Source organism: Marmota marmota, unplaced genomic scaffold (assembly GCF_001458135.2).
Source record: "Marmota marmota marmota unplaced genomic scaffold, marMar, whole genome shotgun sequence".
In the NCBI taxonomy this organism is placed as follows: domain Eukaryota; kingdom Metazoa; phylum Chordata; class Mammalia; order Rodentia; family Sciuridae; genus Marmota; species Marmota marmota.
Window position 1 is genome coordinate 27,954,023 of NW_025999982.1, and position 14,878 is coordinate 27,968,900.

The window sequence follows — 14,878 nt, forward strand, 5'->3', positions numbered from 1 at the left end:
TAATACTCAGAGATTGTCCTAAAATAGAACAGGAAGTACTTACCACTATCCTCATCCCATCCAACCAAATCAAAAATAGAATGAGGTGAAAGAATTTCAGATAAAAGTGAGAGATATATTTCTGTTAGATAATTTACTACCAAAGAATGGCTACATAAATATTAAGAGAAAAAATGGTTGTACATTCTTTATGTTGAAAGTATACATTCATATGAATGAAAATAAGGATTCAGGGGTCATAAAGACTTACTTTAATCTAGCTTTACCCTTCCATGTAAATAATGTGAACTTGGAAAAATATCCAAAACTTAATGGCCTTTTTTTTTTTTTTTTTTACATAAGATGGGATGAGGTTTATGAGAAGGCCAAATGGGTAAATATAAAAATATATATTATATCCAAAATATGTAAGCTATCAAATAGTTACTTCCTGATCTACATATTATTATATAACAACATTATAATATCCAACATATGCTTGTCAATGTACATATCATATAAATGTCATTGATCAATTCTGTAAATTGGCTTTTCATTATTGAAAAAAAAATTATTTAAATACCTATGCTACCAGAACATAGAAAATATAATAAAATGAACATTATGTTCTCACTATATTTATTCCTGAAATTTAGCATTAAAAAATTAAGTATTTGGGGAATGAAATTCCACTATTTTGTATAATTGAGCTGTGCTGATAAAAAAGTTAAACCAAAATTTCATATTATTGTGAAAAAATCAAGTATTACCAATGTTAGAAGTCTCCTCTATACTTTTTAATTTCACTCCCCCAAGGTCTGTAAATAGCTCTTCTACTAAACTTAGTAAGTAGAAGTCCTGTGTATGTTTACTAGTTACACTTTTGTTATGTATTTATGCAATTATAGAAAGTATCAATTTTTATATTTTACAAATATAAATAATAATTGCCATACTGTATATGTATCTTTCTTGGACAAGATTTTTAAAATTCAAATTTTTGAACATTTACAACTGTTAATACACATAAGGTATTGCACCAGGACTATGCCATGAAGATTTTTGTAGTTGTTGCTGTTCTTCTGGGGATTGAACTCAGAGGCACTTTATTACTGAGCTTCATCCCCTTTTATTTTTAATTTTCTATTTTGAGGCGGGATCTCACTAAGTTCCTGAGGCTGACCTTGAACTAACAAGTAGACTAATTTCTCCATCTAGTTGAGGAGTTTAAGGCCTTAGTAACTGATGATATACAGAGATGTATCTCCAGGAATCAATTAGCTATATGATTATTTTATAATGAAAGCATTGTCTGGAAAATTTATTAATGCTTTCTCACCATAAATCTTCTAAGTTGAAAATACATACTACTAAACTTCATGTATTTCATATTTATCTATACACAAACCCACACACACATATGGTTATATTTCTCTAGATTAAATTAATAAAAGCATTTGAAATGCTGACTAGCTAAAGCTATTGTATTTAAAAGAGCTAAATTACTTGGCTGTGCATTAAATTACTTACTGTGAATCTTCCAATTACATTGAAACACAATTCTTCATTCAGACAGTTGATGCTGAGCAGTCTACACTGGTCAATTACTTTCTCACAGTCTTTTCCAGTAAATCCTGACATACAACTGTAAATACACCATCATAAATTAGGAAAATTGCAATTCAAATATTTCCATAAAAGTCTATTATTCATCTTCAAAAATAATAATGCTTTGTTTAAATTATATATCACTCATATTATTACATGGTAGTTTCAGTCATTAATTGTCTCCCTACATGTTGTGGTCTTAGGCAAGAAGAACAGGTTTATTTATATGGAATGTACTAGAACAAGTATTTATTGAATGGTCTTAAGATTACCGTTTGAGATTTAAGGAAAAATTCAACTGTGGCTTATACTAACAATAAAATACAGTTTGGGGATAAATGAGACTGCTAGTGAAATGTGAAAAAAGGATGAAAAATTAGATTTTTAAAGCTTAGTAGAGTCATCATATACTGATTTTTGTGCTAGCAAAAGTTAATGATGACACACATGGATTTATAACATAGTGTAGAGAGTTACAGTGGACAATAATGGCATAGTTATTGTTGAGTTAATAATAGGGATATTGTTTGTTTTATCAATTTTACATTTTTAAATAAGCAATCTGTAATCCTGTCTCCTGCAGTACATTAGCTGCAATCTATAAGTTTATAAAGAACAGACTGGGTTCTGACTACCTTTGTTCCCATTCTCAGTAATTTTTGAAAAATACCCCTATGCCTAAAATCATTTCATGAACTTTCTATTATAAAATGGAATGGGGCATTACATGAAAGAAAATATCTTTCAGTATAGACACCAGGTATTTCATGACCATAAATAATAATTTTCAAAACTTTAAGTTGTTAAGAAGTTGATTTATTAATGAAGTTAATTTAGCTATATATTCTATTTAATGTCCTCTTTAGGACACAAGAAAATTTCATAAAATAAGGGATTAAAGGCCACAGTGACACAGCAAGTTGGGGGACAGCATCAAGGAAAAGGTTTGTTAATGTAACTCTTCTATTGTTTGAAGTACACAGCTTTGCATGTTCATTCAGCAGAACTGAATTATTTGTTCATTTACTTCAGAAATGCCTATAACTTTCAAACACCTCTTGGGTGAAAATTCCAAAGGAGGTTTTTGCAAAAATCAACTACTTTCAAATACATTTCTTATGCTCTCCTTCAATCTTCATGAGCCTGTGTGATATAGAATGCAATCACTGTGGTATAAAAGAGAAAACAACCAGATGAGTCATGTCAGCCACTTTAGTTACATTGTTTACAAGTTTCAGGGTTGCTAATAAAATTAAGTTTGGCCTGATTTTAAATGTGTTCCCCTCCAAAGCTCCATAGATGAAGATGAGTTAAGATATTCAATTTATATCTTTCATTTTGAAGAGTTAGAGATCCAAAAAACCACTCCAGTATGCAAGCTATCATTCCAATCCCTTCATCCTGAGGAGGAGGTTGTGTGAGCAGATTATGGGGGAAAAACATAATAGTCACATGAAACTGAAATATGGCAGTCATCAAAATTTTAAGATATTACAGTACCTTTTTGATGACTATCATATTTCAGTTTCATGTGACTGTCATGTTCCAATTTTCCTTTTGAATTAGAACAGACTGAATTCGTTAAGAACAACTAATGAGGGCTGGGACTATAGCTCATTGGTAGAGCGCTTGTCTTGCACATGTGAGGTACTGGGTTTGATCCTCAGCACCACATAAAAATTAAAAAAAAAGACATTGTGTCCAACTACAACTAAAAAAAATTTAAAAAAACAGCTAACGATTTGTGTGATTTTGAACTCATATAATTCTGTGGTATACTGTCCAAGAATAGGATCAAGACTGTGAATTAAAGAAATAACTACTATTCTGGCCCTTAACAAGAATTGAATCAACAGGTTGCTGGGTAAAGATCAGGCAGCAGCAACTCTGAGAAAGTGTTTGTAAACAAAGCAGATACTATGGATCCTGAAAAATTGGACTCAAGAGTTTGCCCTAAATTTCAAATAGAATCAACATTGGCCAAAACTGTTAAATGTGTATGATTTTTACAAAAAACAAGGTAGAGGATTGTATAATGAAATAATAAACATGGAAATGACTTAGTGGTAATGAAAATTTTAATTAACCTAGATGATTTAAGATAGAATGTTCTGAGATAAAACTGGATTAAGAGAACCTATGGAGACCTGGACCTTTTGGAAATTCCACAGTAGAGTTCTACATGTTTACATAGTTTGGTTTACATTTGTTCTTTGCAACTATAAGCTCAGTGGGTGAGTCCAAGTAATAGTACTAATTTCTATCCTTAAGATGTGTTCCCCTTTATTGAGAAAGACTTTCATTTAGGATTTCCAAGGGTCTTCTTTCATTTCCTTGTCTTTGTTTCCTTTCTTCCATTCTTCTTGCCTCCCTATATTCATTACTTCATCTCTCCCTCCTCCTCCTCCTCCCTCCTCCCCTCTCTCCTTTCCCTTCCTCTCTCCTTCCATTTCTTCATACCTTCCTTTCCTCCTTCTTCATGTAAATGCCAGCATGACATATAGTCCTTTACAAGTATAAATACAAATCATCATGACTGTGATTAAATGATTTAAGAGGGATATTTGCTTCCATTAAAATATGTAAATGTCTATTTATACTTAACTCCAGTTTTGCTGAACTCCCTACCAAACAGCTAAATATCTTGGTTCTAGAATATTCTACAACATGAAAACTCTCTGGACTTCTGGATTTCATCTCAAAGTGTGATGAAAGTTATTGGAAACTTAAAATTTAGAGTATTATACATACATCTACTACAGTTAATTGGTTAAATAATAAGCTTTGAAATTTTTGGAATACATAAATATAGTCTGGAGGCTGATCAAGGGGCTGTTATGGTAGTAAAGATAAATAGGATATACTTCATTCCAGTATACAGAAGAAAAATAAATAAATAAGCAAATAAGTAAAGATACTTAGGAGGTGAAATAAACAAAATGATGAAATTTTATGTCTTTTATTAACAAGAAAAACTATGTCAAGCAGTGTTTGATCATTTTAATACTCAATATTTTCATTTCATAGTTTTTACATAGTTTCTTATTTATTTATTTATTATATACATGACAATAGTGGAGTGCATTACATTCATAATTATCCATTATAATCCAATCAATAAATGGGCCAAGGACATGAACAGACACTTCTCAGAAGAGGATATACAATCAATCAACAAATATACGAAAAAATACTCATCATCTCTAGCAATCAGAGAAATGCAAATCAAAACTACTCTAAGATACCATCTCACCCCAGTAACAATGGCAGCCATTATGAAGACAAATAACAACAAGTGTTGGCAAGGATTCCAGGGAAAAATTTACACTCATACACTGCTGGTGGGACTGCAAATTGGTGCTGCCAATATGGATAGCAGAACAGAGATTCCTTGGAAAGCTGGGAATGGAACCACCATTTGACCTAGCTATTCCTCTTCTCAGACTATACTCAAAGGACCTAAAAACAGCATACTACAGGGACACAGTCACATCAATGTTTATAGCGGCACAATTCACAATAGCTAAATTGTTGAGCCAACCTAGATGTTCTTCAGTGGATGAATGGATTAAAAAAATGTGGCATTTGTACATAGTTTCTTTTCCTTTGGCTTGTTGTTATTTATTTTATTTTTTCTCTTCATAATTCCAAAAGCTTCTTTCATAAGTCCACATTACTAGTAATAAATTTTAGTTTCTCTGATGCATAATCAATAACATATTATTAGAAGCTGGATGTGGGGACACACACCGGAAATCTCAACTGTCTTTGGGGCTGAGACAGGAGGATAGCAAGTTTCTAGGCAGCCCAGTCAACTTAACCAGACCCTGTCTCAAAATAAAACAAAAAGGATCAGGGCTATAATCAGTAGTAGAGCAGTTTTCTATTATATGAAAGGCCCTGGGTTTGACCCCCACCTTAAAAAACAAAATAAAAACACCCACATATTTATTTATTTTGGAAAGAACTATTAATCATTTAATATGCATGCATTATCATTTCATATATACACTTAAATTTCTCTCTTATGATTTATACTTCCTTCACAGTCTAAATTCTGGGAGTCTTGTTTTTAATAATTTATTCCTATTAGTTTCAGATTCTATTACTAAATATCATTTTTTCCTACTGAATGTTCCGTTTCAGGAGCCCTAATTCATAACTAATTTTAGTTATGTATTCAGATATTCTGTTTAGATTTACCTATGTGACACATGTGTATGTGTGTACACAGAAACACACACATGCTTGCACATTTCAATCTTAATTTTTTACACCCTATTTTTGTCCTTCACATTTCCCTATTTGAGATTTCTATTCTGAAGCATTTAGTAAAAAATGTTGTCAGTTTATTATTGTTTTCAGATAGAATATTTGGAGATAGATTGTATGAGTTTTGGCATACACAAAACTATTTCCTTCATCATCTAATATATATTAATCATGTATAGATTTGAAGAAAGCAGCAGTCTTTTGGTAGTCTACAGATACTTTCAACTTTGTCTAGGGCTACCAATGCTTTTGGAGTGTCTTTACCTGACCTGGGTTGCAAATAAACAATATGACGTCACCCTACTTTTTCTTCTAATTACTTTTTCTTTGTAGGTAAATTGACTTTGCTGTCTTGAAGTTTAATAGATTTTCCTTTTGTGCCTTTATTGTCAATTTGAGTTGCATGGAGCACCTTTTTAATATTCAGACCCAGTTCTTTCTGTAGCTCAAGGAAACATTCGACTTGATTAATTATTGCTTCCTTCTATAATCTTTTACACCTTGGAGAGCTGCTATTGTTCTAGATGATTAATTTTTTTTCTTTTTTATATTATTTTCTTTTTCTAGTCCTGCTATTATGCACATGTTGGGTCTCCTTGATCTCTTCCTTGATGTTCAACTCCCCCTGTCATTGTTCATTCATTCACTTAATTAATAAGTCTTAAGCTCATAACATAGGTATTTGTTTTTCTAGGCATGGTGCATATTTTAGTGTACAAATTTCTTTCCCTCATTGAGCTTATCATTTAGTGAGACAAGATAGAAAATAAACAATTGGGTATAGAATATTTTGAGAGAAAATTCAAGCAATTTAAGGTCAACAGGAAGCACTAGTGGTTTCTAGCTTTTCAAAATTTGCCATGGGCAGCTTTATGGAAAACTCATTATTGGTTAAGATCATAACTTAGGGTGAGAGTCACCTATTCTCATGAAGATGAAAGCAACTCTTCATTACATTTTTACTTCATCTATCTTAAAATAATTCTTCCATTAAAATATTCTAGACATCTGCAATGTGGGTCATCATTTCCCCTCAAATTTCAAATAAATTGTTTAAATGAAAGTCTGGGTTTTTCATTGCATTCTTTGTATGTAGTGTATGTGTGTGTATGTGCTCCTCTTGAATCTGTTGGCATTTTTTATTAGTTTTCTTATTTAAAATGCCAAGTCCAAAGACTTCCAGTTCTATTCATTTTGTTTTGACTCATTTCTTCTCTACAGTTTAAGGCTTCTTCTTCTCTTTTTCTTTGCTACCTCATCAAGTCCCATATCTCCCTGCAGTGTTCCAAGTGAGACATCATTTGGCAAGGAGAAGGAAAATCGTGCCAATGAAGTTCAAGTAGCTGTCCTATCTGTCTTCTTCTGAGTGTCTTGGGCCCAGCCTCTCTCTTGCATTATATGACACTATCCTCCCTCTTTGGCAGCTGAAAGGCTTCAGCCCTTCAATTCAGAACATCATTCATTCTTTGTGAAAAAGGAGAAGAAAAACTAAAGTGGGGCTGATTTTTGACTTATACTTCTTACATAATCGAAGTATTTATATTGCTAAAGTATCCACTATTCTCTGGTTGTCCTCTTGGTGTCATGCTATTTTAACAATGTTTGCCTAGCTCAAAAAACAATAAAAATCTGCATGCATTGCTCCTGTTGAGATGATAAAAGGTAAGACCAAATTTATTTAAGCTACTCAAAATATTTAGCAGCCACTTTTGTCAAGGAGATCGATTGTTTAAATAAGGGGAAAGAGGAAAGAAATGCCTTTTTAGACATTGTTAGAAAACCCAAATTATAGTTACATATCTATATGAAAATACTCTTTAAATGGAAGGCAAAAGTAACCTAAATTATTGTAATATTCCTAAAGAAAAGGGGACAGTAAAACACTATGCCCTTGAATGTCTCTTTTCTGTTCCCAGAATTCTAGCTAAGTTAAGGAACAATGAGAACAAGCCTGAGCCAGAAAGCAGAAAGTCTAGATACATATTATACTAAAGGACACTGGATTTTTCTCATGTACTCTGGGAACTAGGTTAAGTTAGTGTTAATTTTATAAAGCTACTTTCTTACATACACACCAGGAGAATTTCTCCTTAGGATGCTGATCATGCAAGCAAATGAAATAATCTAATGCTGACAACTTTGCTGCTTCTTCAAACTTACATGATTTTTGAGCAAAATATTCCACTTTGCTCAATGACTTATGGAATTCATACTACTAATTTTAATGAGAGGTGCTGGTCTTCATTAGAGCCACAGCAATTAACTCCATAGTTATAGCAGTAAATTGTATGGGCTCCATCACCAACATTTTTGTAAATATTTCATGTAATATGGAAATCAGATTTATGTCAGATTTTAAGGTTAGAGAATTCATAAATGTAAATCTATAAAACTAAGTATTTACTATATACTAAATGTTATGGAAAATTACTAATGTACTAAAATAATGAAGTAACTACCTATGAATCAAAAAATAAAAATTGAAAATTATTGTTTAAAGAACTCCTTGAAAGACAGTATGTAACTGAGTCAGTCTTGGAATGGAAGCACATTCTTGCTTATGGATTTCTAGTTGCTGAAATAGTTCTTTCAAACTACCCTATTATAGGAAATGGAAAAGAGATAGTTAGAAACTAACTCCAAATGTTTTTCTGTGCTTCTGTTATCTTGAAACACTCCTATTACTTGTTTGAAAACTCAGAGGGGGTTTTGGTACATTTTTTTTTCAGGGCCTGAACCTTTCGAATATGTGTGTTGCATTTTTTTTTTTTTTGTCTCAAATAAAGCACTGCAGTTCCCTTTTGTCTGTTTTAGTTTTATCACGTAGAGATGGAGATTCTGAGGCAGAGTTACTTGTATCAATTTCAACAGTGTCATGTACCTATTCCACTTCTCAGAAAAAAGCCTGTGAAGTAAATAAAGACTTATTCTTACAATAAAGCTTTGCACTACTACTACATGCTTACTAACTGTGGCTTATATGGGCAAAGACAAACAAAACATATAGACTTACAGGCTTTCACATTTTATCAATTTATCTTTCGGGCATAAACTGAAAAGTAGGTCGCTATGTGGATCTCCAGACATAAATGATTCATGTTTAATAGTTTTTTTAAACATTAATATAACCTTACTAGACCTCTGTGGGTGGTAATTAAAATTAGCATGATATACTCTGAACTTTGAATGTAGAAAGACAATGAAGAGTTTCCACTCTTCAAACAGCAAATTATCTGCTTTAATTTACATTATCTTATGGGACAGAGGATGAAAATTATAGAAACAGAAAAATATAATGATAGGAATAGGTGCCATAAAATAAATAATTAAAATAAAGGTAGGTAATAGTGAAGATAGTAATAGGAATGAGGGTTTGTTGTTGTTGTTTGGTGATGGGGATTAAACTCAGTGGCTCTTAGCCACTGAGCCTCATGCCCAGCCCTATTTTGTATTTTATTTAGAGACGGGGTCTAGCTGATGTGCTTAGCTCCTTGCTTGTGCAGAGGTTGGCTTTGAACTCTCAATCCTCCTGCCCTAGCCTCCTGAGCCCCTGGGATTATAGGCATGCACCACTGTGCCTGGCTGGAATGACCTATTTTAAGAATGTCAAAATTGGCAGCAAAGACATCTTAAGGAGATGATATTTGAGCAAAATCATGAATGAAGTAAATATTGAGCTACTGTGCTTTCTGGAAAAAGGATGGAGACAAGTAAATACAGAGTCTTGAAGAAGGAGACAACTTGGGGCATAGAAAAACCTCAAAGAGAGGACTGGGGACATAGTTCAATTTTGTAGAGTGCTTACCTAGCATGCACAAGGCCCTGGGTTCAATACCCAACACTGCCAAAAAAGAAACTCTCAAAGACCAAAGTGACAACACTGGAGTAATCAAAGAGACCTTGGTAAGAAGAGATGATCGGGGAGAGATGGGCAGGAGCAAAAGATGATTCACCTTGGGAGCATTTTTAATATATCAGGGTTTATTTACATGTTGCAAAAAACTACTGGATGGCAGTGGCAGGAGAGGGACATATTTTTAAAACAAATACACACTTCTTTGTGGCAAAAAGAAGACAAGGAAACAAACCATTTGAATTTACTTAAGCTGTAGCTTTCCTTATGTAAGATAATGGTAACTGTCTTCCAGTTACTCAGGTCAATAACTATAAATCAATATATCTACTCTCTCTCTCTCTCTCTCTCTCTCTCTCTCTCTCTCTGAGGTATAAATAAATACCCTAAAAACACCTTAAAAATACATCCATAATCCAAAATTTCTTACCATGTCCTCTCTTCAATATTAGTCTAAGCCACTATTTTCTACTAACTATAACTTCCTAACATGTCCCTGCATTTTCCCAGGCCTCTTCACAATTTATTTTCAAAACAACAGCCACATTATATTTTTAAATATGATATAAATATTGTAATTAATTTGCCAGCAACCCTGCAATACTCCCATATTACTTAAGGTCAAAATATTAAAATGGCTTGCATGTTTTGACTGCCCCTATTTCTAGGATCCTTTCTGTCTTCATGTTTTCTACCTGTCCCCACCCCACATTGCATTCTGCAGACCAGTTATTCCATAGAAGTCATTAGCATGGCCTGAATAGGCTATGGATTTGGTTTTGAGTATTCTCTCTGCCACAAGCACTCTTTCTCTATCATGTTCCCTTGCCTCATTTAGATCTCAACCTAAATATTTTTTGTCAATAATACTTTCATTCCATATGTGCATCAATGAAGAGACAAAACAAGGAAGTCAAGTTGGAGGCTATAGAACAGCTCCAGATGAGAGTTTATGGTGTCTTGAACAAAACCATTATTTTTATAATGATAAAAGTATTCATATCATTGGTATATATTTGTGGGGAAACTTAGAGAGGGAGAAAAATAAATTGATCTTAAAAACAATAATAACACCATAGACAAGCAGCTTTGTCTGGGACTTGAAAATCAACCATTAATTTGTAATATATTGTTTAAAAGGCTATATTAGGTATATATGAAAATTGATTAAAATTTACCTTGTAGGATAGAGAGTTAAACAGGTTTAGTGTTTTCAGGTTGCTAAAATATAAAAAAAAGCAGAGAAGGAATTTGAGAATGCAGGTGCAAATAGGCTTTTCAAAGGAAAATGAGGATCTGCACCATATGAGAGACAGAGGACCACTGCAGTCATTCAGTTGAGGTGTTTGTTGGTTATTGAAAGAATTGCACATTTTCTGCTTCAAAACTTATGAGTAAGTAAATTTGAAATTCCATGAATTCTTGACAAAACAGTGGAAAACTTTAATTAAGACATGCAAGGTATGTAATTACAGGTAATGATAAGTTATAGTATATGACCACAGGAGATGGACTGAGGTGAGGAAGAGGACTAAATTTGTAAAATATGTGTCAAAGGTGGGTAGATATCCAAGATGGAAAGTGAACTCACTCAAGATATATGCACAATTGAGATAAAAACAATAATAGGTCAACTGGGTGCTAAAACTTTTAGTGGAAGTAGTTTGGAAGAAAAACACTTAATGAGCAAGGGAGAAGGACAAACAAAGAATCAGAGAGGGGAAGGTATAAATGTCTGTGTTAAAATGGGTAAGGTCTTTAGGAGGAGAGTAAGTGGCAAAGCCATTTATTTGCAATTCATTTCCTGTGGTACACAGGTTGTGGAAATGTGAACAGTGAACACCTAAGTAGTCTACAGGAGAAAAGGTCCTCTAGTTTCAGTTAGGAAAAGAAAGAACGGTGTAGAAGAGATAATATCCATTCTAGAGAATTTACTGCTAACAATATGTGATCCAGAGGGCACAGTGAGAAAGTTTCAATTTTAAGAAGTGTTAAGAGATTTTACAGATTATTTTAGAGCTAAGAATCCTTTGATCAAGTATGACTTAGAAAACCTAGAAATGACAAAATGAATTCAACTGATTCAACCTTACAGAGATGTCTGTACTAACTTCACTCATGTTTTGTTTATTATTATTTATGGAGAAATTGACATGTCCAGGACTAACGGAAGAAGGGTTATACTAATGGAAACAAATGTTCCCAAAAAGAGGCACTTATAGAACCAGATAATACGATGACCTCTGTCATCTGTAACAGTCTCTGAAAATAAAAATCACATTACTAGTAGCACATATCTACTTTTGCTAAAGGAATATCAACAATGTCCTAAATATTTTAACTGTCTATAATTAAAATCTTCAGTTAAAAACTACTCTTAAACTTTAGCACACTTTGTCCTGTTAAATTTTAAGATGTTTTATTCATAAGAAAAATTAACCAGAACTTTTTGGTTTTTATGCAAGTAATTGTAGCAGCCCAGATTTTGAAATAATTAATTTCAAATCTTTGAGGTTTCCTGTTAGTTGAGTTATTGAGTGTCCACGTTGAAGCATTTCATTAATGAATAAATTTCTGATCCAAACATGCTATTGATATTTTAAAAAGTATTTTTTGAAATCTATGTGAAAATATAACTTTACCATATTGAAGGGAAATATGTTGAACCATGCATTTTTGTGGATGCAGTGTTTCAGTTCAGTCACGTGTATGCTTAATTAACTACTGTGACAGAAGCTGAAAATTCTAACTCTATTCATGGCTAACATGGTGAAACATCACAGCTTAATGAAATCATGAAACTCACTTGAAAGGGGGGAAAGGATATTAACGCACTGATTGAAGAAGGAGTCGAAGCTATAAAAATTGCAATTCAATGAATAGGAAACAGAAATAAAACCAAGCTGAAAAAATAAATTGAAACATCATTTTCCCATAAAATATTTTAGAGTTTGAGTGAAGAAAATAAAAAGCTTAGAACAACAACAACAAGAAAAACTTTATATCACAATATTTCTGATTTTTAAAACCACAGTATTTGTATTTTTCTAATATCTAGTTTGTCTAGATTTTTAAATAAACTGTTGCTCAAGTTATGATGAACTATTGTTTTTCAAATTTGAAAAATTATTGAATGAGTAAAACACCAGGTGGTGATATTAAAAATTAGTTTTGGGTCCTCATTCCTCATTACATTCTAAATATTCAGAATGTGATCATATTGAGATGCAAATGATAGTAGATCCAATGCATTCAGTAGATATTAGATTAAGTAAGTGTGTGTGCATTTGGTTAAAAAATGGCAATGTTAGTACTGTAGTTCATGATAGTCTTCAAAACTGGTATAAAATCTTGGGGCACAAGCAGAGCATATTTTGTTCTAGTGTATTTGGAGAACTCAGAACTCTCTATGTCATGTCAGAATTCCCTTTCTCCACCACCTTTTATAGGTTAGTGATCACAAGAGGTGATCACTGAACCTACAAAACTTCACTAGTGCTGGATCTTTCAGTGCCCTGGTACCCCAGCCATTTGCCTAAATCTAGTAGAGCACAGACTCCTGCTTTAGTGTTGCCTTTGGAGGGATTCACAAAAGACTGTTTCTTGAGCTCTGTGAGCTTCTGAGCCAATTCCACATGACTAACGTTATGCCCATATCCACAGTTGCCCCACTATGATCTACTTTCAAGGCCATCGAAATTAACCTCTCATCACCTTTTACCTCAGAAACCCCAAGAGGCCAAATGTTCCCAGGTCATTCCTCACTATGAGACTCTTTTCCTCCAAAGAGATCTGCACATGTCTCATTTCCTCTTAGAATTCTCTTCCTTTACACTGTCTAAAGTAGTGATTACTCTTCTTCAACATTTACGCCTTGGGATATGGGTATTATACATGTTTTATATGGGTATTATACATTTTTCCTCACTGTGGCATCAGGACTTAATTCCATCTTCCTCTTTAAACATCTCAATTATTTAAAAATTATGCTCTCAAACCCTGCTATACTTACATACTTCTTGCAGCCAAAGGCAAGGTTCTTAAACATTCTTCCTAATTCAAATTCTTTAACATTTACCATCTCACTTAATGTATCTTTCTCTAATACAATCATAATCTCACTTATTTCTTTTTCCCCCAGTTTTATGGAGGTAAAATTAGCAAATAAAATTGCATAAATTTAAAATGTAGGGCTTGGGATGTAACTCAGTAGTAAAATGTTTGCTTAGCATGTGTAAGCCCCTGAGTTCAAACCCCTATAATAAAAGAAAAAAAATAAAATAAAACAGACATACAACACAATGATTTGAGAAATATGTGTGTCTATATATGTAATAATACACAATCATTATATAATAATCACAATCACATTAGTTATTATATGTATCACCTAACATAATTAAAACTTTTGTGTGTGATTAAGAACACTTAGGAAACTATTATTTCCAATCACCAATTGCAAAGATTAAGTTTCACTTTCCTTGGACTAGATGTACTCACATACTTTGAGATAGTCTAGCATTATTTTAGTAATTTTAAAATATTTCACAGCTTTTTTTTTTTTTTTTTTACTTTTGTAGCCAGAATGGAAAGATGGCAGAAACTAGAAGGAGGAATTTTCTAATTCCTTTTTTCCCAATTCTCTGTGAAGTGCTGGTACAGGAAATGACTGAAAGTTTCTACATCATAATATTCAGTAGGAATGACCTTATTAAACAGCCAATTTTGAAGTAAGTGTGGGCCTGTCTTCTGGTCACAAGCTTGTGTGGTTTAAGGGCAGCCTTCTCATACATACCAAAATACAATTTTACTAAGATGAATGGCTACCTCTTCGAAGATGTATCTAGGATTCTGCTTCTCAGAGGCCAGCAGACACGTAAATATGCAACACATCATAGAATCTAAGAATATCTGTTCCATTTGTTCACCCCTTCCATGACAGTGATTTCTCCTTCACCCCTTAGCATAATCCTCTCTAGAGTTTTATATCTTGAAATACCTTATCATAATTGCTTATCTTTGATTTAGGTACTATGTAGTCTTTTTCATTCCCCTCTATTTGTACTGTATTTCAGGATGCTGACCAGTGGTTGTGATGAGACACTACTAAATGGAGCAGCAGCAAAAGGTGGGAAAATCCAAGTGTTTATTCCCTTCACTTCCTCA

General features: G+C 33.0%; 1 protein-coding gene across 1 annotated transcript in view; it reads right to left on the minus strand.

Moving 5' to 3' along the window:
• Positions 1-14,878, minus strand: part of Eys (eyes shut homolog) — a 1,560,564-nt gene that overhangs the window by 1,453,069 nt on the left and 92,617 nt on the right. Inside the window, 1 exon segment of the mRNA XM_015487393.2 lies at positions 1,510-1,624. Within this exon segment, the coding sequence (XP_015342879.1) occupies positions 1,510-1,624 (115 nt within the window).